We start from the raw sequence: 23,681 nt of genomic DNA, 5'->3' as shown, positions 1-23,681 counted from the left end.
CCTATAAATAAATAAACAAATCAACCAACCAACCAATATAATAGAGATAATATTTTCATTTTTAAAAAGATTGTTAGGTCCCTGGAATGAACTTGTGAATGAGAATCAGAAAGATTTGCAAACTCCACGAATGCAAATGTTCTCAACTGGGACTCTTTCATCCCAGCAGTAAATTTTGGTGTGGAAAAACAATGGTGGAATCATCTCATCTCCAAAGCAGAGGGAATATCCACTTTCCCTCTGTGCTTGAACCAGGGTGTCCCCCAGAGTCCAGCTGAGCTCAGGGGCGAGGTGGAAGGGAGTGCTCATTCGATGCCTGTCTGTCCACACTAGCTTGCTCATAGGACATAAAGGAAAGTGGGTGTGAACCCCCCCAAATGTCTTGATTGAGTTCTTATACTTGACAGCTCATATAGGCTCCCCGTGGCCACAGAAGCAGCACAAGTAAAGCAGCAGCAACATGACTTGTGTTCCCAACTGAGCCTTCTCTGTGGCACCTGCTTTTTAACAAGGAATGAGATGAGGAGGTAGAAGAAACCCAACCCTCTTCCAAGACTGAAGTTTCAGATCCAGAACCGAACATAAGTAAAACATGTACAGTACTTAACTTTTCTTGCTTCTTGTCAAAAGTTAAAAAGTGGGTTCTGCTGAAATAAACTGTGCTTAGTAGTCCTTTCCCTGAACTACTTTCCATTGTACAAAATGTGTCACTGGTCACTGGATGGCTGGGCACTTTTTTAACAGGTTCAACATTAGAATGGTGATGGGGTGGGTCTCCCTTCCTCCCTCCCTCCCTCCCTCCCTCCCTCCCCCCTTCCCTCCCTCCCCCTCTTCTAGCCAAAGTGACAGGAATCATATGACAACAATGAACCCCAGGAAGTGGAACAGGCATGGATGGGGGGAGGCAAAGAAGGAGAGGACTCTACCAATTGGGATCACCACTGATCAGACCGAAGCCCTGCCCAACCCCAGGACTGTACCTGGAAAGGTATCTGTAAAAACTGGCTTCAGCAATCTGCATTTTATACATGGGAGACACGTGGCTGAGTTCATTAGAGAAATAGATGCCTTTTCAGAAGACCCAGAGCTAGACCATCGAACACCTGAGTCCAATCACTTGCTGATTTCAAGAATCCCAACAAAAGCATCCTTAAGAGATGGCACTACTGGGTCCATTTCAATTGTGGAGGGCATCCCCATCTCTCAGAGTCCTCCATCTTATTGCATACTGACTTCTTCCACATACAGTCATTCACACAAGGCTCAGTTTCACCCAAACGAGGCATTTGATAGAAGTTCACGATTTATGGGAGATCTTACTCTTGCTCTTTTCAGATGCAGAAAAATGCATCAAATGTTCAGAAGATCAACATCCAAACATCCATCAAGATCACTGTACCCCTAGGATTCAAACTTTCCTTTCCTATCAAGAAAATTTGGTGATCATCCTGGCTTCCATTGCCTTGTTCCTCTCTTTAATGTCTGGCTTTGTCATTCAATCCCAGGAAACTCCAACTGTCAAAGCCAACAATCGGGATCTCTCCTACATTCTTCTCATCTACCTCCTGCTTTCCTTCTTGACTTCTTTCCTCTTCATTGGCTGACCAAGGAGAGCCACCTGCCTTCTCAAACAAACTGCCTTCAGCATCATTTTCTCAGTCACTGTCTCTTCTGTCTTGGCCAAAACAGTCACAGTGGTGTTAGCCTTCTTGGCCACAAAACCAGGGAATATAGTACAGCGATGGCTGGAGAAGAGCTTGGCCAACTCCATTGTCCTTTTTTGCTCAGGTATCCAAGTTGTTATCTGCAGCATCTGGCTGGGCACTTCTCCCCCCTTCCCTGAGTCTGACATGAACTCGCAGTCTGGAGAGATCATCCTGCAGTGCAATGAAGGTTCTGTCCCCATGTTTTACGTTGCCCTCAACTACATGGGTTTCCTCGCTGCCATTTGTTTCTTGGTGGCTTTTCTGGCCAGGAACCTCCCTGGGGTCTTCAACAAAGCCAAGCTGATCTCCTTCAGCATGCTGGTCTTCTGCAGTGTCTGGGTCTCCTTTTTTCCCACCTACTTGAGCACCAAAGGGAAGTACATGGTGGCCGTGCAGGTCTTCTCCATCTTGGCCTCCAGTGCTGGCCTGCTGGGATGCATCTTCATCCCCAAGTGCTACATCATTCTGCAAAGGCCAGATCACAATACAAAAGAATATTTGATGTTAAAATAAAATATAAAAATGTCTGTTTGGGTAGATGCTTTCCAAAATTGTCAGTTAATAATTCAAACAAACAGCCTTTCACTATTTAATGTGCCTTAAAGAAAAACTGATTCAGTTTGAACATAATACTTAGAGAGAACAAATATCCCATAGTCACTGGGAGTCAGGCAGCATAAACATTTAAAAGATGACGCTGATGACGATGACCATGATCATGATTTATCCCTGGTACATTATTCCAGTTATGATTGCTAAAATAAGTAGTTCCTTTTCTCCAAAGCACAATAAACAAATTGGACTTTTCTTCTATATTTGACAACAATATTGGAAACTAATTTTTCATAGAATGGTGCACATTCTGAGAATTATAATTCCATTTCAAGCTGAGACATATTTACTAAACTTCACCAAATAACTTATTTCTTTGTAATAACTGAAGTGGCCTTGTATATGATAACAGGTATAAGGATTTCACACACTTGTGATTGGAAAAAGATCTCTGATCCCCTGTATAGAAAAATGTTTAATTAAACTGTGGGAATATGCTTCTAGAATAGATTCATATCTAAAAAAATAATTCTGATGTACAATTCATTTTGATTTGGTAACCATTTTTGGACTTCAATTCTATACATGGAATTGTGCAACATCCAAAAATGGGGTTCTAGAGTTCCTGTTTAATCTCAAATATAGCTATACATTATTTTCAATACAACAAAATAACTAAAAAATAGCAGCAAGGATCATTTTTAAAAAAACACTAAAACACTAAAAAAAATTAAAAACCATTAAAAGCATCTGCAGGAGAGCACAATCAATCTCACAAACAGCACAGCCAGATCCCCAGGCCAGATGGCAAAACTCTGTCTTCAGGCCCTTCCAGAAGGCCAAAGGGTTGGGGACAATCTGATCTCAGTGGGAATGTTGTTCCACAGGGCAGGTGCCATGTCAGAAAAGTTTCTCCTCCTGAGTCCTGTCATATGGCATTCCTTTGTGGATGGGGCCCGGAACATGCCTTTCCTGCCAGATCTGATGGGATGGGTAGATGAGATTCCTATGATTCCTAAGTCTCCAAGTTGTCCTCCACAGCTTCTGGTTGTGCACTTCGCACCCATTCCGTGACTCTGACCTGCACTCCCAGCCTGGAGAGATCACCCTGCAAGGCAAAGAAGGCTCTGTCACCATGTTTTATGGAGCTCTTGACAAAGACATAGCACCTTCAATAGAGTCGTGCTTGAGTTTTATTCTGATAATTTGGGGGTTTCTGTTATTTTGACTGTTCTCTGCATCACCCAGGATTGTTGTGACAATATGGGCAGCTATATAAAACTAGATAGATAGATAGATAGATAGATAGATAGATAGATAGATAGATAGATAGATAGATAGATAGATAGATAGATAGATGATAGATAGCAAGCTCATAAGTAACAAGAACTAACAGGTTCTTGAATTAAGAGAGGAAGTGGGGGAATCCAGTGTCTGTTTGAAGGTGCCAAACTGTGGCTTAGGCAAAATGATTTTCCCCTTGGGTGAAACTCTCTGGAGACCACTATTCTATGATCTCTTCACAGGGAGCCTCTGATAGAGCAAATTGTGGGTGATCCTAGTCCTCTCCTTGATCTGGAGAGGAGTTCTGAGGAGCGGATCCACTCACCAGCTCCTCTTTCCACTGCAGCTGTTGGCTCCACTCTCCACAGAGCCATCTTTAGTCTACCATTGCTTCCCCAGAGGTGATCAGTAAATCCTGAGATTATCAATTGTTTTTTGTCCATTTTCAGCAAAAAGTCCATAAAGGGTTTCCAGTCTTATATAAAGGTTATTATTGTTCCTTCCCTAATCAGAGAAGTCAATGTGGCCATTTCAGCAAGTTCTGACATCTTCCCAGTCCACTCTGCCTCATCATATCCAATATATTTTTTTGCTTTTTCGCAAGTCCACCATGCGTGGTAAAATGTCCCTTCACGCTTTTCACATTTCCAGCAACAGTTAGAAGTACTTTTATACATCTTAGATGGTCTCTCTGGAGACAAATACTGAAAGAACGTAATTTTATAGAAATTCTCTTTTAAATTAGAAGGCAATCTGACAATCAAATTAAGTTCATACAATCCATCTGAATCTACAGATGCATGGAAATGGAACAGGATGTTAAGGGAGCCCCAGATATGTGGGTCTCTTTTTGTGAATTGCTATACAGTATATTGATTTTCTTTTGTGTATTGAAATATTTGGTTTAGGGCTTTTTTTAAAAAAAAATTATTTATTTTGGTATAGATTGTTAATTGTCTGAGTTATGTGTTTAAGACAGGCAGGGACATACATTTTTTAAATAAATAAATAAATACATACATACATACATACTTAGGAAAAGGGTTCCTTTGTACATAAAATCTGCTCCTTTTGAGTGAGAACAGCCTCTGACCACCATACTCGGTGAAGAAGCTTCTGGAGTTCCTTTCGGTTCTTGGTGTGCAATTATTTACTTGAAGCTCTCAGAAGACCAGGAGGCACTGATGGGACAGTCCCACCAGCTGAGGGGGCAAGTTCTCACATGTGGGTCCCTGTCCCAGGGTTCAACTTGCAAGCAGGTCAGAAATCAATTTGGCAAGCTCAGAGAGATCCAAAAAACTTTCAAATATATTCTTTATGGAATACCGACACCAGAATTCCAGTGACTGCAGAATTTCTGTGGCCACCCTATTTCTAGAATCCACATTCAAACCCTTTTGCACCTTTCTCATGCCCTCCATATTATTGCATTGGGTGCCAGTTTGCTTCTGGGTCCAATTCAAGGTGTTGGTTATCACTTTAAAGACCTACATGGCATGGAACTGGGTTACCTGAGTGACTGTCTCACCCCCATTATAGTGACCCATCCCATATAGCAATTCCACAAAAACAGACCCACATATATGGGGCTCCCCAACGTCCTGTTCCATTTCCATGCATCTGTAGATTCAGATGGATTGTGTAAACTTCGTTAGACTGTCATATTGTCTTATAATTTAAAAGAGAATTTCCTGGGAGGGGTATACTATGGACCCCGTCGATGAAAGAATTTTGACTAGTGGGGGCCAGAAGGTGACCCTTCTCTGCCATTCTCCCCACCCTATAGAACCCTGCCCCAGAAGTGAGGCAGGCCCTAACTCTCTCGACCCTCCAGAAAAGGGTGAAGACCTGGCTCTGCCCACTTGTGTGGGGTGAGAAGAGGGGAAACCAACTCTGGGTGTGGCTAGCAAATTGAAGATGGTCCTGTAGGTTAATATCTTTATGTACCAGCAGTACCTTGGAAGATACTATTATTTATCAATGAATATGGTTTTTATTTTACTTTTATTGTATTTTAATTTATATTTATACTTGTTTTTACTGTAAACCACCAGAGTCACTCCCTAGTGAGATGGGTGGTGAAATAGAAATAAATAAATAAATAAATAAATAAATAAATAAATAAATAAATAAATAAATGTCTCCCGATCCCACTTTTTCAGACAGGAGGCCCTGATCCATCTTCCTTCTTTTGGTAATGGCTAGACTTGATACCACTTTGTTCTCCTCTGACTATATCAAAAGGAACTGTCAAAATATTTGGGACCCTTATGTGCCCTGAACATGGATTTACTTATTCAAATAGAAACTGTGTTTGAAACTGCTAAATTTGTCCCCTCAGAAAACATCTGAGATGAGGGAATCACATCTGGTCCATCTGGAAAACATGTTTTCTGTGGCTCCATCAACCCCTCACCCACACCCACCCCACAAGCACACCCCAACTGAATTCAGGATGTGGCAGAGCTGATTTTCTCCTCTTTGTAATTTTCAAATGAGTTGGTCTTGTTTGTCTTCTGAACAAATCTCCAGGGATTTCCCTCAAGATCACCTTTGAAACAAACAGCAGAGCAGAGAGAGACACAAGATGACATCTTGCCCTGAGCCTGAAAGGACAGCAGCATAAAGGTCTCCTGTGTAAGGTTTGCCCCGTTCGACAGAGAAACTCTCGTGACACGTGTGGTTCACAAAGAAGGTTTACTCATGCGTAACGTAGTAGTCACAAACAAAGCCAGGACTGGCTTGGTACAATTGCATCACTTGTTATATTCCCCCCTTCCCGCGCTTTTTTCCCGCCCCGCGATCACGTTGCAGCTGCGGATTATTGGCCCCCAATAATCCCCCTTGATTGTTCATGATGGCAGGATCGGTCAGGGTCCATTGTCCTTGATTGCCAGTCCCCCTCCGGCTGGGTTGGTTCCTCCCCGTTACGTGCAAGCCCGCGGGTTCTGTGCTGCGTTGCGATCTTGTTTCGCTGCTGTGGCCCCGTTCCTTGCTTGCTCGCGCCGTTATCAGTTTATAGTTAAAAGCTTCCGCTGCGGTTTTCCTGTTTGGCTGGGCGCAGGTGGCCCGTTAATTAGCGACGCTTTCAGTTCCTCTTTTCCCCGCTAGTTACCGCCGGTGGATTTCGCGTGGTCTGGCTGCGAGCTTCCCTGAAGCCCCATGCTTCCCTGAAGCCCCGTGCTGACCGAACATGACATACCGCCCCCCTGAAGACAATTCCCCCCCCCCGGCTCTATTTCGGCTTCCCTCTATTTCTTATCTTTCCTCTATTTCGGGTATTTTTTGTAAAAGTCCCGCACTAGGTCCGGTGCCCTTATGTGGGTTTTACTCACCCATTCGCTGTGGGACTTGGGGAAATGTTTCCATTGCACTAGGAGCTGGGTCTGCCCCTTGTGCCTCCGGGCGTCCAGTATCTGGTTGATCTCGAAATGCTGCTCCCCCCCGACCATGATGGGTGGTGGCACTCCCTCTGTCTTGTGCCAGGCGTTCCCCGGCTGGTGCAGCTTTAGCAGGCTGCAATGGAACACCGGGTGGATCTTCCCGAGGCTTTTCGGGAGCGTCAGCCTGACGGTTACTGGATTGATGACCTCTGCAATGGGGAACGGCCCCACAAACCTCGGGCTGAGTTTTTTCGATGCCTGGTGCGTCTTTAGGTTTTTGGTTGACAGATACACCTGGTCCCCCACTTTCCACTGCTCCTCGGGGAGCCTCTTGCGGTCCGCGTGTTTCTTGTAGTCGGCTTTGGCTCCTTGCAATGCCGCGTGCGCCGCTCGCCGGGTCGCGTCGATTTGGGCGAACCAGGCGTCCAGGGAGTTGATCTGGGATTCCGGCTGAGGCAACTCCGGCATGGGGACGAAGTCTCTCCCGGTGGCTACTTTGAACAGAGAGAACCCGGTACTCTTGTGGACGGCGTTGTTGTATGCCACTTCCGCGAATGGTAGTAGCTCCGCCCAATCGTCCTGTTGGTGCCCCACATAGCAGCGCAGGTACTGTTCGAGCCCCCCGTTCAGGTGTTCCGTGGCTCCGTCCGTCTGCGGATGCGCCGCGGAAGAAAGGGCTTGTTTTGTCCCCACCCGCTTCAGGAACTCCCTCCAGAACCGCGCGATGAAGTTGCCGCCCCGATCGCTGACGACCCGTCGGGGCGCGCCGTGGAGCCGGTAAACATGTTGCACGAACAGTCTCGCCAACCCCTCTGCCGTGGGGACTCGCCGGCACGCTACAAAGTGCGCTTGTTTAGAGAATAAGTCCGTAACCACCCAAATGGCGGTCTTCCCCTTACTCTCCGGGAGCTCTACTATGAAGTCCATGGCGACCTCTTGCCATGGGCCGTCGGGTTCTGCTACCGACTGGAGTAGCCCTCTAGGTTTGCCTTTGGCCCCTTTCGCCGTCGCGCACACTGGGCAACCCCCCGAGTACGCCTCCACGTCCTTACAGAGCGTGGGCCACCAAAACTGCCGCCGGATTAAGTGGAGCGTCTTTACGAAGCCGTAATGCCCCGCGCTCCGGCTGTCGTGGGCTCTTTCCATGACCTCCCGTCGGCAACCCTCGGGCATGTACAGCTTTCCTTCGTGCCACCACAACCCCTCTTGGCTGGTTAGCGCCTCTCGGTTCTGCTTGAGCCAAGCGTCCCGCTCCGCCGCCTCCGCGAACCCTTGCCTTACTTCAGGCGCCGCGTCCCGTCGCTCCCCCTTGGTCTGGCTTCGGGTCACCGCCTTTGCAGCCAGTCTGCTGGCAGGGATGATGGAGTCCACGATCTCCTCCCGTAGGCTGGCGTGCTGGGGCATGCGAGACAGTCCATCTGCTAGGAAGTTGCACTTCCCGGGGATGTGTTTTAGTGTGAACCTGAACCTCCCGAAGTATTGGGACCACCGCGCCTGTTTGGGGGATAGCTTACGCGGGGTCTTCAGGGCCTCGAGGTTCTTATGGTCCGTCCACACCTCGAACGGTTCAGCTGCCCCCTCCAGTAGATGCCTCCATGTGGCCAGCGCCCACTTGACCGCGTACGCCTCTTTCTCCCACACCATCCACCTCCTCTCCGTCTCGGTGAATTTGTGGGAGGCGTAGGCGCATGGGTGGATGGCCCCCTCCGGGCTGGGCTGGAGCAGGACTGCCCCCGTTGCCACGTCTGACGCATCTACTTGGATTATAAACCGCCAATCTGGGTCGGGATGGCGCAGGATCGGCTCCGCTGTGAACCGCCGTTTTAGCTCCTCAAACGCCCCCTGGCATTCTGCAGTCCACGCAAGTGCCATGCTGGGCTTGGGGGGTTTCCCAGTGCCCTTGGTCTTTAGCAGGTCGGTTAGGGGAAGGGCGATTTGGGCGAAGTACGGGATAAACTGTCTATAGAAGTTTGCAAACCCTAGGAAGCTTTGGAGTTGCCTCCGGGTTCGCGGCGCTTCCCAGCCCAGGACATCCTTTACTTTCGCCGGGTCCATCTCAATTCCCCGGCTGGATATTCGGTAGCCGAGGTAGTCTAGTTGCTCTCGATGGAACTCGCATTTCGATAGCTTCGCGTACAGCTGTGCCTTCAGCAGTCTCTGGAGCACCGTGCGCACCAGGCTCACGTGCTCCCCCAGGGTTTCGGTGTAGATGAGGATGTCGTCCAGGTAGACCAGGACGCCCCGGTAGAGTAGGTCGTGCAGCACCTCATTTATTAGCTGCATAAATACCCCCGGGGCCCCTTTTAATCCGAACGGCATCACGGAAAACTGGTAGCTTCCGAGCGGCGTGTTGAACGCCGTCTTCCGCTCATCTTTTGTGCAGATCCTGACTCTGAAGTAAGCTTCGCGCAAGTGCAGTTTTGTGAACACCCTCCCCTTAGACAGATGCGACATCAAGTCCTTCATCAGGGGGAGGGGGTATTTGTACTCCGTGCTGATTGCATTCAGCCCCCGGTAGTCCATGCACATTCGGAGCGAGCCATCCTTCTTCTCCCGGAATAGTACCGGGGCCACTAATGGTGACTTCGCGGGTTGGATGAATCCCCGCGCTAGGTTCTTGTCTATGAACTCCCGCAGAGCCCCCATCTCTCTCCTTGACAGGGAGTACATTTTCGGCTTAGGCAGGGTCACCCCTGGCTCTAACTCGATGGCGCAATCACTGGGCCGGTGTGGTGGGAGCCGGTCGGACTCCTTCTCCCTGAACGCTGCCGCCAGGTCTCGATACTGCCTCGGGATTCCGCCGCCCGTCGTGGGTTCCCCGGGCCCGGCCTCTCTCTTTGTGGTTGTCTCGCCAGTTGCCGCTGCCTCCCCACGCCTCGGGATCGTTGCGGGTCTCCGGGGTCCCGGCGCTGCTGCTGCTGCTGTTGCCGGCCGGGTCTCAGGCTCCGTCTGCTCTCGCCCCATCTCCCAGTGTCCCGGACCCTCCACTTGCCCGTCTGTGGTTGCGGTCGCACCCGTCTCCACGGCTCGGTCCCCTCTGCTCTCGCCCTTCGCCGGTCTGTCGACCCCGAACCGCACTGCCTCCGCCGTCCAGTCGACCCGTGGGTTCCGTCGCCGCAGCCACGCCAAGCCGAGTACCACCGCGTAGTCGGCCACCGGGACCACCACAAATCTCAGTTCTTCCCGGTGACTCCCGATCGTCATCTGGACCGGCTCGGTGTAATACTGAGCTGGCCCCCCCCCTGCCAGCGTGCCGTCTAGCTGGCTGAATGCAATGGGCTCCCGGAGGCGCCTCAGCTGTATTCCGAGCCCCGAGACCACAGCTGGGTGCATCAAGCAGTGGGTGCAGCCTGAATCCAGTAGCGCCCGCAGCTGTGCCTCCCCTCCGGATCTCACCCCCCGGATGTGTATTCTCACCCGGAACAGAGGGCAGTCCTCATCTCCTATTGGGTCCGCGCGCCTCGACTCCCCTGCTCGCACTGGGATGCCGTTCAGTGCGAGCGCGCCTCGTTTCCCGCCGGCTCCGAGTCCTCTCCGGAGGACGCCGTCTCCGGGGTCGACCACCCCCCGCGTCCTTTCTCGGTCACCGCCGCCACTGCCCCCTTCCGCGGTCGGTCGCCGGCCCTTTTCCCGGTCGCACGTGGGGGCTTGACTTCAGGCCGTGGTGAGGCTCCTTCCCGCTCCGTCGGGCACTGCACCGCTCGGTGGCCTCTGCCTCCACACCGGAAGCACAGGTTCGGGGCTCTGGTCGCCTCTCGCACCCTGGTGGACTGCCACCGACTGCTCCGGCTTTCCTCAGCGGTTCTCTCCCTCGGCTGGTCCCTCGGCTGGTCCCGTCGCCTCGCACTCTGTTGGATCTGCCGCCATGCCGATTCCGCCGTTCCGGCCAGCCAGATCCAATCTTTCACTGTGGACGGGTCGTCCCGCCCCAGTGCCCGCTCCAGGATCTCTGGATTGAGCCCCCTCTTAAAATACTTCACCCTCAGGGACTCCGGCCAGTCCGTGAGCTTCTCTGCCAACCTCCGGAACTCCAGGGCGTACTCTGATACCGACTTGCCCCGCTGTCTGAACTGCAGGATGTCGTCCTCCACCCGCTTGGCGCTCAATGTGTCCTCGAATCTGTCCCGGAGCGCCTGCATGAAGTCCGGGAAACTCCGTAGTTCCGCCACGTTGGCATCGTATAGTCCGATCACCCAGCTAGCTGCTTGACCATCTAGCAGCTCGGCCACGTAGGATACTCTATCCTCGTCCCTAGCGAATAGGTGACCACCCCTCTGCATGAACCCCCTAACGTGCGTCAAAAAGTGCAGCAGCTGTTCAGGGTCCCCTGAGAACTTCCCAGTGATACCTCGAAGTCTCAGGGCGTCTGCCGCCCGTCGGTCCACCGACCGGGGCATCGTGGGCGGTGCCGGCTGAGGTGCCGGACCGCCACCCCTGTTGCTCGCCCCCTCGCTCACCGCAGGTGGTCCCACTCTCTGTAGCAGGGTCTGGAGCATCACCTCCATGGCGTCTAGGCGCCGCTCGACTCTCTCCTCTAGTCGGGCAAACTTCTCGTCCCACTCGCAGTTCCGGGACCCTGAACCTCGGGTCATCGTGACACCTGAACCGTCTGGCCCTTGGTTCACGCCCATCAACCACCGCTCAGCTGGAGGGCGCCCGGTCCTGGCCGCTGTCCCGTCGCTCCCGGGTGGCTCTGACCGTCCCTCCTCGAGCCTGGGTTCCTCGTGCTCCAGCTGACCCACGGATTCCTCGTCACTGGTCATGCCTGTATTGGAAAAGGAAACGCTCCTCGGTGGTACCGGGTAGCGCTAACGGTGAGTCCTGGCTTTATGTAAGGTTTGCCCCGTTCGACAGAGAAACTCTCGTGACACGTGTGGTTCACAAAGAAGGTTTACTCATGCGTAACGTAGTAGTCACAAGCAAAGCCAGGACTGGCTTGGTACAATTGCATCACTTGTTATATTCCCCCCTTCCCGCGCTTTTTTCCCGCCCCGCGATCACGTTGCAGCTGCAGATTATTGGCCCCCAATAATCCCCCTTGATTGTTCATGATGGCAGGATCGGTCAGGGTCCATTGTCCTTGATTGCCAGTCCCCCTCCGGCTGGGTTGGTTCCTCCCCGTTACGTGCAAACCCGCAGGTTCTGTGCTGCGTTGCGATCTTGTTTCGCTGCCTGCGGCCCCGTTCCTTGCTGGCTTGCGCCGTTATCAGTTTATAGTTAAAAGCTTCCGCTGCGGTTTTCCTGTTTGGCTGGGCGCAGGTGGCCCGTTAATTAGCGGCGCTTTCAGTTCCTCTTTTCCCCGCTAGCTACCGCCGGTGGATTCCGTGTGGTCTGGCTGCGAGCTTCCCTGAAGCCCCGTGCTGACCGAACCTGACATCCTGGACCACTGAGAATTGGAGCTGAAGACCAGGCCACTTGAGAAGGATTATTTCTCTAACTTCCTTTCAGACACAAAGCTTTTGCATCAAGGAAGCCACCAAACTCTCACATTTGGGCTGCTTCTAATCCTTTTGCTGACTGCTTGAGTCGAGCAAGTGGCTATGTGAGGAATGGTTCTCCTCTTCTTTCTGCTTCTCCATCCCCAGATATCCTGTGAGATGATGAAGGCAAAATGCCCCTTGAAGTCACAATGAGATCCATTAGACTGGAAAAATCACTTCAGGCCAGGCGATTATCTCTCTGGTGGAATCATCACTGTCAAGAAAGGTCTAAATCCACTTTACACTTTCGCTGAGATTCCCTCCAGCCAGCCTTTCCGCTGGTGAGTCATTTTTGGGGGGTGGAGTTGCTGCTGGTTGATTTGCTGCTAATTATCTCTAATTTATTTCACTCCCTTCCCATTATCTTATCCTTCCTAAATTTCTATTGGAGGTAAGGAAAGGTTTGGGGATTCATCAAGACTGAGACATAACCAAATGCCTGAGCTGCTCTTTCAGCTGGAGAAGCTCCTTTTGACCTAAAGAGCAAACCAATGTTGGCCTGACCTTCAGATGCACAGCAAGAATCATGTCTGCGGTGGAAAACATCTGACAAGGGGCTCTGTAGCCAAAATGTTTCTTCATTGCCGTTTCAGCCCCTAAAGCTCTATCTTTTCTTCAGGTAGCTCCGTAAGGAGTTGATGTATTTTGAAGTTTGACCCTCTCCGAAGCTTCCTAACTTTGAGAAGAAGGCAGATGTTTCCTTTGGTTTCTTCACAACAAAGCACAGCCACTGAGGCTTGCAGGAGAAATGAAGTGGAGGGCAATTGGCAAGTGGTTACAGTGAAAAGGGGGGTTGAGGCCGAGGCTCTCACTTTCTGAGGAAAATTGGAGAGCTGAGATAGTTTCTCTCCTGATATTAAAAACTGGGCTTCAGAAGAGAAAGAACTCAGAGCCATTATTCCTGGTAAGTGACACAATGGACGAAACGCAGGACATCTTCTAAGTCCCCAAAGTCCCTCAGCCAAATTTCCCTTCTCCCTGCAGCTGGCTGGGCAGAAGAGCCTTCAAGGCCAGGCAGGGCAGAAAGGACCAGCTGCATCTGCACTTCCCGCTTAACATCTGATTTTTGGGGTCGATCAGCAGAAAAGGGGAGGACAGGGAAAATATGGATCCTGGGGATCATGGCAAGGAGGTAACCTCCCTGAGGCCAACATGCTTTTAGTTTCTTGCAGCTCATACCGGTTGGTTGCTTGAAACTTTAAACAATGGGAATAAGTTACACATAACAACACAGACCAAAAATGAATCTGTGAGGTCATGGATTTTGTCCTTCAATAATGATTTAGAGTTAGAAATGAGCAGTGAGCTGGCCTCTTTTATTCATCACCTCAAATTAATCCTGGATGATAAAATCAAAGCAAAACAGATCCAGATCTCAGAAATGAGCAACAAAAGGAGAAACAGTGTTAATTCACATAAAACGTGAATAAAAATAAAGGTTTTGAAATGCTGGGCAATGTTACTATGAAGGGGACAATCATGTTACAGGGATCTGTTGGGGAAAATATTAAAAACAACAGCCTGTCATGACAGTACTTTCCAAAACATTAAACATCAGCCAAAATGGCTTGAAATTTTCTTTCATGAGGAGACCTGCAAGATTTCTTCTTAGGTCTGCATCTTTAATAAAGATTTTTCATATACATCAATTTCAATCTATGTATCTAAATAGCTCACATAAAAAGTACAGATCTTAGTAAAATAAAATTAATACAGCAATGACAGCAGTGAGCAAGATTCAGTACTGGAATAATATAAAAGATTACAGTAATTTCAATTTCATGAATTCAAGATCTCTCCTCATTTAACAGATCATAGAAAATTCATATTTCAGAAATTTAAGCCAAGAGAAACCCGAATTTCAGATGTGGGAGAAGCTGGTCCAAAAATGGTTTCCCTTTGCCTTAACCACAAATACAAGATTATTGTTGATGTTGAGACACAGTCCCACAGATGTTATTTTGCAAAATGAATTATACGTGCTTTTCAGGAAGAAGCATAAAGTATTCTTGAATTTCTTACCATATGGAAAGCTTATTCAGTGCACTTTGTAGAAGTGTAGGGCTTGTGATCTGTAATAAAAAAATTGCAGGCTGGAAAGGAAAGAGTTTTATTCATTTTCCGAACTTGCTGAGCTTTACAATGCAACCAAACGTGGAAGAATGAACCAATCTGATTGTTACATTTCCAGTGATTTTAGAAATCACTCCTGCAGTTACATTTGTAAACCATCTAAGTTTTCTCTATAGAATTCGCTGTAAGTTTAATTTTTCTGTAACGTTGAAGATATTTAATGATGCATCTTTTTAACTTTCTACATCATTTACGCCTAAGCTTAGAAATTAAATGTACTATTTTTATATTCAGTTAACATCCAAATTTATTAGAAGAGGCATTGTGATTTATATGAGCTTCACCATATGTGGATGGCCCAAAGACTCTGTAAGATGGGTCTGAATTCCCTATGCAGCCCCCAAAGTGAAGATGAAGGTCAGTGGTCTTTATCATCTACTTCTTCTGTCTGTGAAGGCTTAACAGGAATGTCCACTTTCCACCTGATTTTTTATACTTCTTTAGATCCAATAGCCAAGGTTATTATTAGCCATGGTTTTTGACCTAACTGATTAGTCCATCAATCAGTATTATATCCTGACGATCTTTCCATAGAGGCTCTGGTGCACTTGATGAACCCCGTTAGGCCAATTGGAGGATTACTGGTCTAAGTCAGAACGAATGCCAGATGACAAAGATCTGGGTGTTCGTAGAGAAAGTGATGATTTTTCTACGTGTACTGAATTTAACAACTCTTTAGCTATTCTTTGATCTGTCTCTGATAATTCCATGAAAGTTGGATATAAAAGAGGTTTTATTGGAGATTGATTTGGGAGAGTTTCTGCCTCTCCCTTTTGGATAAATTAAACACTTTCAATGGGAAGATAAATTGATCAATATAATGAATGAAAGTTCTCAACGCTGAGGAGAAGAACCAAGTTCATTGCAATGATCGTTGGGTGCCTGCTTTCAAGACAGAGGGACCCTGAACCCCCCTGAAGTCCACTTGTAAACTTCTACCACTGCCCCTCCTGGCACAAGGTCAAATGTGCGAGGCAGAGGTCCAGATACTGAAGTGGTGAGGCAGGATGAGCGGTCAGCTGAGGCAGGTCAGGATGTGAAACAAGAAGTACAGGTCTCTCTTTCTGGGGAGAGGCTTGGAACAGCTGATCCTTCGCTTGCAATGTTCAGCTCGAAAGGTGGTAGAAAGATCAAGTCATGCCTTCAGGAGGGAGGAAGAAAGTGGCTCAGGCAGTTGAATGCAGGGCCATCCCCCCCGAGAGCTCTCTCTTGCCATCTGCACACCCAGCCTTCTGCTGGACTCCCCGAGTTTCACTTGAGGGGCTTTACCTGTCCATTGTATGTACTGCAGACATGTGGCCCATCAACAATAAAAGTGAATTTAGAGTTGTATTTGATAATTAGAGAGTGCTGAGTTTGCACTCGCTCTCTTACAAAGTCAAAATAGTCACAAACTTTAGAGTCATTCAGTGGCTTTGTGTAGACAGGGAATGTCCTTTGCCAGTCATGAGGCACAGACATGGAGACCCAATATTTACACTGCTGTTCAGCGATGGCAGTCTGGCAGTTGAAATGTCAGTGAATGCAGCGGGCAGGGTAAGAGGCAGGCGTTTTCAGCCAGCGCAGGAACGTTTGCTTGAAACAGATCCACGCCCAACTCAAGAGCTTGGAAGACTCCTCCTGAGGTGACTGCAATCCTCCTCGTGAGTTCCTATTGAAGTCAACTGAAGAAAAGGACAATCCTTCGCCACTCTTGTAGGGGAGTCTCCTTCTATTGGGAGATGTGAAGCAGGTTTTTTTCCTGCAGGGCAGAATACTTTGCCTGCTTTCGAATGCCCGGTGCCTCCCTTCATCCACACTTTTGCTCCTGTGGCCCCAGGTTGTCTTTCCCCCTTTCCCTTCCTCTGGGCACGGGGGTTCCCTTTGTCACAGGAGGGGATGGGATCTTGTGCAGGATCAGTTGCGCTGCTCTCTCTCCTGCTGTGAGGCTCCCTTCAGGTCTCTCTGGGCCTAGCTGGAGAAGCACTCCTTGGTGCCCAGGGTCTATTGCATCCTCCCCCTGTACATCTATGCCCAGTAGTGCCAAGTCTGTTTTTTATTATTATTATTATTATTATTATTATTATTATTATTATTATTTACATTGCTGTCACTGGGCACTCTCGGGTCTGCTCCTGCAGCTTCCTCGGTTGCAACCAACAGCAGGAAAGCATCAGGGTCTGACTTCCACACATAAGCATGCAAAGCTTCTCTCCTGGGGGGGGGTTTGATATTGGGCAAGACTAGGTGGGGGTCAGCACGTCGTTGATGGAGCTTCAGGTTAGCTTGATCCATTAGTGGTCTCCTCCCCTTCAACAATTTGTGGCCAGAGAGGAGGGTGGAAGGTCCCAAGGTACTTGCGCTACCTGTTGAGGCATGTGGGTCTTGTCAGCCCCCCTTGCTTTCTAGGGCCTCCCAGCCTTTGCCAAGAAGGACGCGCGGAAGTCTGGAGGTGGCTGGAACTGAATTTTTAGACCCACAGCCCTGGTCAACAGCGTGGATTGAAACGTAAAGAGGGGATCTCACACTCACACATTCACTGGGGACAAGATGCAAAAAAGGGCAATTACCAACTATGAAGTCTCAGGTTCAAGCAACTGTTTGGCTCAAAACCAAAAATACTTTTATTTCCAATGTCGAATCGGGCAGATTCAGGGACAGCGCCCTCCGGAGAAATGATCCGGTGCCATCCGTGTGAAGTTGCCCGGGCACGGTCCGCTGACCCGGTTAGTCTCGGGCTCCTGGCTGCCTTGCCAAATTGTTAGAAAGAAAGCTTGTGAGGTTCGCCTCTGAGGCGGGAATAAACACGCAGGTGCTTCCTTGAAGGAGAGGGAAGACTTCCACCATCAGGACCTCAGGAAGGAGGAGAACCTTCTGCAATCATTCTCTCTCAGCCAACCTACTTCACAGGGTGGTTGTTGTGGGAAAAATAGGAGAGGGGTATTCATCTTGAGCCTACGGGAGCTCTGTGATGTTGTTGTGGGGCACAAGGACAGAATCTTGAAAGCCTGTCAGAGTTTCCCACTGACCTCTTTTCTGAGATACAGAATCAAGACAGGATTATTTTTGCTCTCTTAAGTAAGAAAAATGCTGAATTCCATTTCCTGTCTGCTCCTTTCCTCCATCTGCTCCCTCTAAATGGTGATGCAACTTTCTCCAGAAACTTTCTTAAAAATGGAAGCTTGGAGATGTTCTACAGTTGCCGAAAGCAGCTGGATGGAGAAAGCTTCCAGATTGGGGGGACACCACAGCCCCCTTCCTCCTGACCCTATTGAAATAAACCTCTTTCTCCCCTATTTGCACAAGTTGCTGAGTTGCACAGAGCATCCACCAGGGGGCTCCCTCTGCAAAGAGAGGGGACACCACGTGCTTCAGCTTTGGGCCACTGGAGGGCGACGGCCACAGATGGCTTTTCAGAGGAGGGTGGGAAGGGAGTGACATCACTACTTCTTGCCTCTCTAGGACGCTGCACTCTCTCTCTTTAACCCTCTGAGCTTTGCAGGAGGTAAAAGGCTGCAGGGAAGTCTTGCAGGGAAGAGACCCAGAGGAGTCCCTGGGAGAGGGAGAATTTGCACTGCAAATCTCCAGCAGGGAAGAAGAAAAGCCCTGCAAGGAAGGAGGTGCCCGAGATTGTGCCTGCATTCTCACCACGTGCTGATCAGGCTGAAACAGGGCTGGATCCTCTGCAGTTCAACATGTCTTAGGAGGGTGAGTGAAGCAGGAGATCCTCTTAAGCTTTGTTCCTTCAAGCCCTCTGCTTTGTGCGAACTCAGCCCCTGCGGTTGGGGGATCTGTTTGGGTTTAGGGCATGTTGTCTGAACCTGCCTGGGTGTCCTGGTGTGACTTGGCTCTTAAAAGCAAACCCTGGAGAAAGGGAAATGGAACATCCCAAGCCAGGCTCATTTCACTGGCATTTCATTGTATCTGAACTGGACTTTGGGGGTTTGTTAACCTGTTTGGGGTTTGGCATGTTGTGTGAATCCTGCTTGTAGGGAAATGTAGATACGGGTTTTTAAAAAGCCAGCCCTTCTTTCTGGGAAAAAGAAACGGAAAATGCTCCAAGATGCATTTATTGGGCATTCCAAGTGCTTGACAGAAGTCAATCCCCGGTTTTGCAACACACACAGAGAAACACACAAATAAACACTTCTTATCATCCTCTTGCAGCTTAGTAGTATGGAACCCTCAAGAGATAAGATTCAGGTATGCCAATCAGCTGCCCGGCCCTCAGTTCCTATCTGCTCAATGCCACCCCAGTCCTTGACCAGCTCAGAAAAGTGGTGCCCTCCATGGGGATGAGTGGTGTTCAATGGTCAAATCCATCACTTTCTAATTCTTCGAACTTCTTTTCTTTTCCATCTCAGATACAGAACCTGGAAGCCTTTTGTAGGTCCTTGGGTACAGACAAAATTCTCCCTTGGGCAAAGAGGGCTGAGTGGCCTGCTGTGGTCATTCCTGCACTTAGAAGAACAGTCCTATGAATGAAAAGGCATTTGGAGAGCCACAAGATTCCTCAGACCCCTTTGGAGTTGCGTTACAGGACAGAGAAAGAATGGAGACACAAGCCTTAGCAAGTGAGGGAAATGGAGAAAGCCCTTCTGCTCTTCAGCCTGGGAGCTGTGGGGAGATCTGGGCAAGAACTGGGCCGAAGGTCCTGGAGGAGGAAACCACCCGTCCAGACGTTCAGCCCCAGAACTTCAGGAGCATCCAATACCAGGAGGCTGAGGGTCCCCGAGGGCTTTGCAGCCGACTCCACTACTTTTGTCATCGATGGTTGAGACCAGAAAAGCACACAAAGGCGCAGGTGCTGGACCTGGTTGTTCTGGAGCAGTTCCTGGCCCTTCTGCCCCTGCAGATGGAGAGCTGGGTGCGGGAGTGCGGAGCAGAGACCAGCTCCCAGGCAGTGGCCCTGGCGGAAGGCTTCCTCCTGAGCCAGGCAGAGGAGCAGAAGGAGCAGGTCAAGTTGCAGGTGAGAGACCTTCATTTTGGGAGCCCAGAAGGGGTCTGAAGGGAATAAACAATGTGTTTGAATTCTTAACCCCTCCCAACGAGAGTTTTCTGGCATTTTTAATATGTGGAGATGTTTCACTTATTCTTGAGGGACATTGTTGCGTTATCCATTCTAGAAGATAGATTTGGGACAGCCATTCCTTTCTCACTTTCCAGCCTTCCTGATGGACACTGGAGGCTTTGAATGTGTGTTCAGAGAACTACAATACACTTCATGTTGTGGGATGTCTGTTAATTCTTCTTCTTTTCTCCTGCCTCCTATTTCAAGTCCTTCGCAGTGGACATGAGAGATCCTGAGGGAAGGAGGAATCCATCCAGTCCCCCTCAAGAGCTGTTTTTCAGGAGGATCTCTCAGGATGATCCAAGTCAGGACAGCTCAGGAGGTAATCGAAGGCCCTCCCATTCCCCAGAGGGATCCCAGCTGTCTCATCTTTTCTATGTATTCTCTTCTCTAGAATGCCTCCTCCTATTTTATTAATTCTGCACTTTAAAATTCTCTCTCCCTCACAGGGAAGACTCGAACGAAGTTGTCTGCTCTTTCTGGTGGAGCTGAAACAGTGGCTGAACCTCCAGCTCCAGTAAGAGGAGGAAATTTATCTATTGAATTTGCATTCTCCGTTTCCTTCAGGCAGTCAAGCTGGTGTATCTAGGACTCTCTCCTTGCATTTTTCCCCCTTTTTTGGGCCTGGGTGTTTTCTTGTCCTTGAGCAACATTGAATGGGGAATGGAAGATTCAAGTTGCCCTCAGTCAGCTTAGCCTCCTCTGAAGTCTGTGGTTTGGATACAAGGGTTTGTAATTCGCTCCCTGAGATTCTTATTAGGAAATCTGTTTTTTTAAAGACCAGTACTTAACTCCTTCTACCAGTTACTCTTCCTACTATTTGTTTACAATAACTGATTTTTTAAAAAAGTTCCTCAAGTGATAGGAATAATATTATTACAGCCATAGGAACCGCTAAACAGAGACCCATTCTTTTTTTTAATTCTTTGACTTGGAATAGTGCAAGCCTGCTCAAAAATAACTAAATACTCAGATTGGCACATCAGATTAAGACATGCTATTAACATCCAATGAAAATGGCCGGATAGAAAAGATTTTAAGTACAAATTGTTCTGAAAGAGCATATAGTCAAGGCCTTTTTGCCTTGCAAAGTAATTTCTAATCCTCTGTTTTCTACCTGGATTTGGAGGCCAAAGAATCCAGCTTCGCAAAGGCTGAGAAATGTCCTTCCCAGAAAATTGCCTCCATTTTGTTGTCTCCCATTCAGCCAATGGCTCAGACTACTACCAGCTTTCTTGCAATCTGAGGAAGGGAAGGACCCGGCTTGCCTGCCTCTGGATATTCATGGCCCCCCCACCCAAATCCCTGGTCTGTCCTCTCCCAGCACTTCATGAAGTTGTTGAGGTGGGCACAATTAGTCATTCTGGGGACACCGTAAGCCCTTTGCTAAAATGCTAGGAAGAATCTCCCAGCCCCCCAATTTTCTTCTGCAAACACAGGAAGGATTGGAGACATTGATAGGTGGAGTTTCTGAAGCCCATCTGCCAGTTGGTCCTCTCAAAACACTGAGAGTCTTTTGAAGGTGGGCGCATGGATCACTTGATGGATCTATCCAGAAGGAAATTGGGGTTGCTATCACTGAATGGCACTGAAAGGCCTGCAGAAGCAATCAAGTTGATCAAGCCTACCAGAAATATTTCTTCAGTCAAAAGCTTTTGGCTCTTTCCATTTTCTCACCTAAACCTTGAAATCCCACAAGCGTTGCCATTTAAGTTAGTGCATATTTTGCTTTGGGAATTTGTGAAGAATAGGACAAATCTTGCAAATCCTCCTGGCCTGGCCTATTCTGTTCTGCTCTGTTCTTTACTTTTTTTCCTTGTTCAGGAGGGTCTTGTGTCCTTCGAGGAGGTGGCTGTGTATTTCTCCGAGGAGGAGCGGTGTCAGCTGGATCCTCACCAGAAAGCTCTGCATTGGGAAGTCATGCTGGAAAATTACAGGAACGTGGCCTCTCTGGGTAAGGGTTTGCTTCTCTCCCATCAGAGAGTTTGGAAAGACATTTTCTAGTTAGATGCCATCAGCTCATCTATTTGAGGGAGGGAAGGAAAAGATCTGGCCTTCTCCTGCTCGAAGGAAGGAAGGACATCAGTGGCTCTCTGCTTAGATGCATCCCCTGCCATTTCTCATCTGGTGAATTTTTCCATTTCTTTTTAAAGGTATCAGTGAGAAGCTCACTCCTTGGCTTGAGGAGATGCTCAGCTCCATCACACTGATTTCATCCTTTTGGGCCCAGATGCTTCCCTGTCTGTCCTCTGAAGGATTCTCATTTATTCAGGCTGTTGGGTTAATGTCTTCCTTTTCATTTCTATCCTGAGCCTTGGGGTTAAGGGCAAAATGGTGCTGTTTTTCCATTGCAAACACGCTGTTTAGGGTTAATAGAAGAGCTCTAGAATTGTTTCTCTGCAACCATTTGATTTTGGCCAGAGAAAAATGAAGAGCAAATGGAAGGCAGTTTGGGTAGGAAAAAAGGACAAAGTTCAAAATTGATTTAGTTGTCACTGGTCTTTCCTGTTATTGACCCCCCTCCAATAAATGTTAGGTTTTCTCCTAAGGCCTCCCTGGATGTTTCCCCGGATTCTTCCTCAGCTCAACGCTGACTCTGGGTAAGGTTTGACTATATAAGGATGATTCTAAACAAACCGGATGCTGTAGATGTTTTCAAAGCTTATATGGCTCATGATTATAGAAATTATCATTTCTATACCATGTGATTGTTAGTATACAAATATGCAATATATTGGAATTTGGCAAAAATTCAGAAGGAAAATCATATAACCTCCTACATTGATCTTTTCCCCCACCCTTGCTATCACATTCATTTCTCTTTTCCTTTGAAGGTGATCATGGCTATGAGAATAAAGATCCCAGTGAAAAATTCGAAGTGATCAGGCATGGAGGCGGAATGGACAAGGAACTGGAGATGCAACTAGAAAGTCATGAGAGAAGCCAGTCAAATAGTTGGAATCAGGAAAGCTCCATGGATGCTGAGACGCAAGGCTTTCTTGCGCAACAAGGAAAAATAAAGGAAAAGTATACTGGAAAAAGTGTAAGACTATTAAAAGACCAATTAGTTGTAAATGAACACTCTCCAACCCAAACCAAAGGAGAAGATTCTATCTGCAGAGACGGTAGAAAAAATCACAATTGGACTTTCACTTTATCCTGTGAAAATGGATCCCTTACTTCTCATAAAAGGATCTCCACAGGGGAGAAGCCATGTAAATGTTTGGAATCTGGAAAGATTTTCAGAACAAGTTGTCAAGTTACTTCACATGAAAGGATCCAGACTGGGGAGAAACCACATGAATGCACAGAGTGTGGAAAGAGCTTCTGGACAAGCAGTCACCTTATTATCCATAAAAGGATCCACACAGGGGAGAAGCCATATAAGTGCATGGAGTGTGGAAAGAGCTTCTCTCAAAATACATCCCTTATGTATCATAAAAGGATCCACACAGGAGAGAAACCATATAAATGCCTGGAGTGTGGAAAGACTTTTAGTCAAAACGGTCATCTTACTTCCCATAAAAGGATCCACACAGGGGAGAAACTTTATAAATGCATGGACTGTGAAAAAAGCTTCACCAGAAACAGTTCTCTTATTTGTCATAAAAGGATCCACACAGGGGAAAAACCGTATAAATGCATGGAGTGCGGAAAGAGCTTTACTACTAGGAGTGATCTTACTTCCCATAAAAGGATCCACACAGGGGAGAAACCATATAAGTGCTTGGAGTGTGAAAAGAGCTTCACCAGAAACAGTTCTCTTATTTCTCATAAAAGGATCCACACGGGAAAAACCATATGGTTCCTGAAAGCAGTAATCTTCCCATAAAGTTATCCAAACCGGGGAGAAGCCATATAAGTGCCTGGAGTGTGGAAAGAACTTCAGGAGGAGGAATGACCTAATTTCATATACACAGATCTGTTTGTTTCAGAATCCATGCAAATTTTAGATTCAGTTGTTTAAATCTATACATTTTCTATTTGTTTACACTGACCTGGGAAAAGATTTCTTTGAGTCTGGCCCTCACAACCGGCAGCCCAAGGGAAATTAATTTACTATTGAAAATAAAAGGGCTGTTTTAATTATGAA

General features: G+C 48.0%; 1 protein-coding gene across 4 annotated transcripts; it reads left to right on the top strand.

The window, feature by feature from the left end:
• Positions 1 to 18,010: 18,010 nt before the first annotated feature.
• LOC107326740 (zinc finger protein 202-like) lies at positions 18,011 to 23,681 on the top strand. 4 transcript variants are annotated; one of them, XM_088128918.1, is made up of 6 exons: positions 18,011 to 18,225; positions 18,888 to 19,486; positions 19,796 to 19,910; positions 20,038 to 20,105; positions 21,413 to 21,542; positions 22,423 to 23,681. In XM_088128918.1, the coding sequence occupies exons 2-6, from the start codon at positions 18,995 to 18,997 to the stop codon at positions 23,418 to 23,420; spliced, it is 1,803 nt and encodes a 600-aa protein (XP_087985044.1). In that variant the 5' UTR covers positions 18,011 to 18,225; positions 18,888 to 18,994; the 3' UTR covers positions 23,421 to 23,681. The 4 variants fall into 4 exon arrangements, with proteins under 4 accessions (XP_087985044.1, XP_087985043.1, XP_087985045.1 ...); XM_088128917.1 differs by having other exon boundaries at positions 18,882 to 19,486; XM_088128919.1 differs by having other exon boundaries at positions 18,882 to 19,486; positions 21,742 to 22,556.

The sequence above is a fragment of the Python bivittatus genome, unplaced genomic scaffold (assembly GCF_059951505.1).
Source record: "Python bivittatus isolate LINGU-HERP-01145 unplaced genomic scaffold, Pbiv_v1 ctg000820_np1212, whole genome shotgun sequence".
NCBI lineage: Eukaryota > Metazoa > Chordata > Lepidosauria > Squamata > Pythonidae > Python > Python bivittatus.
This window is presented reverse-complemented; position numbering and strand designations above follow the sequence as displayed.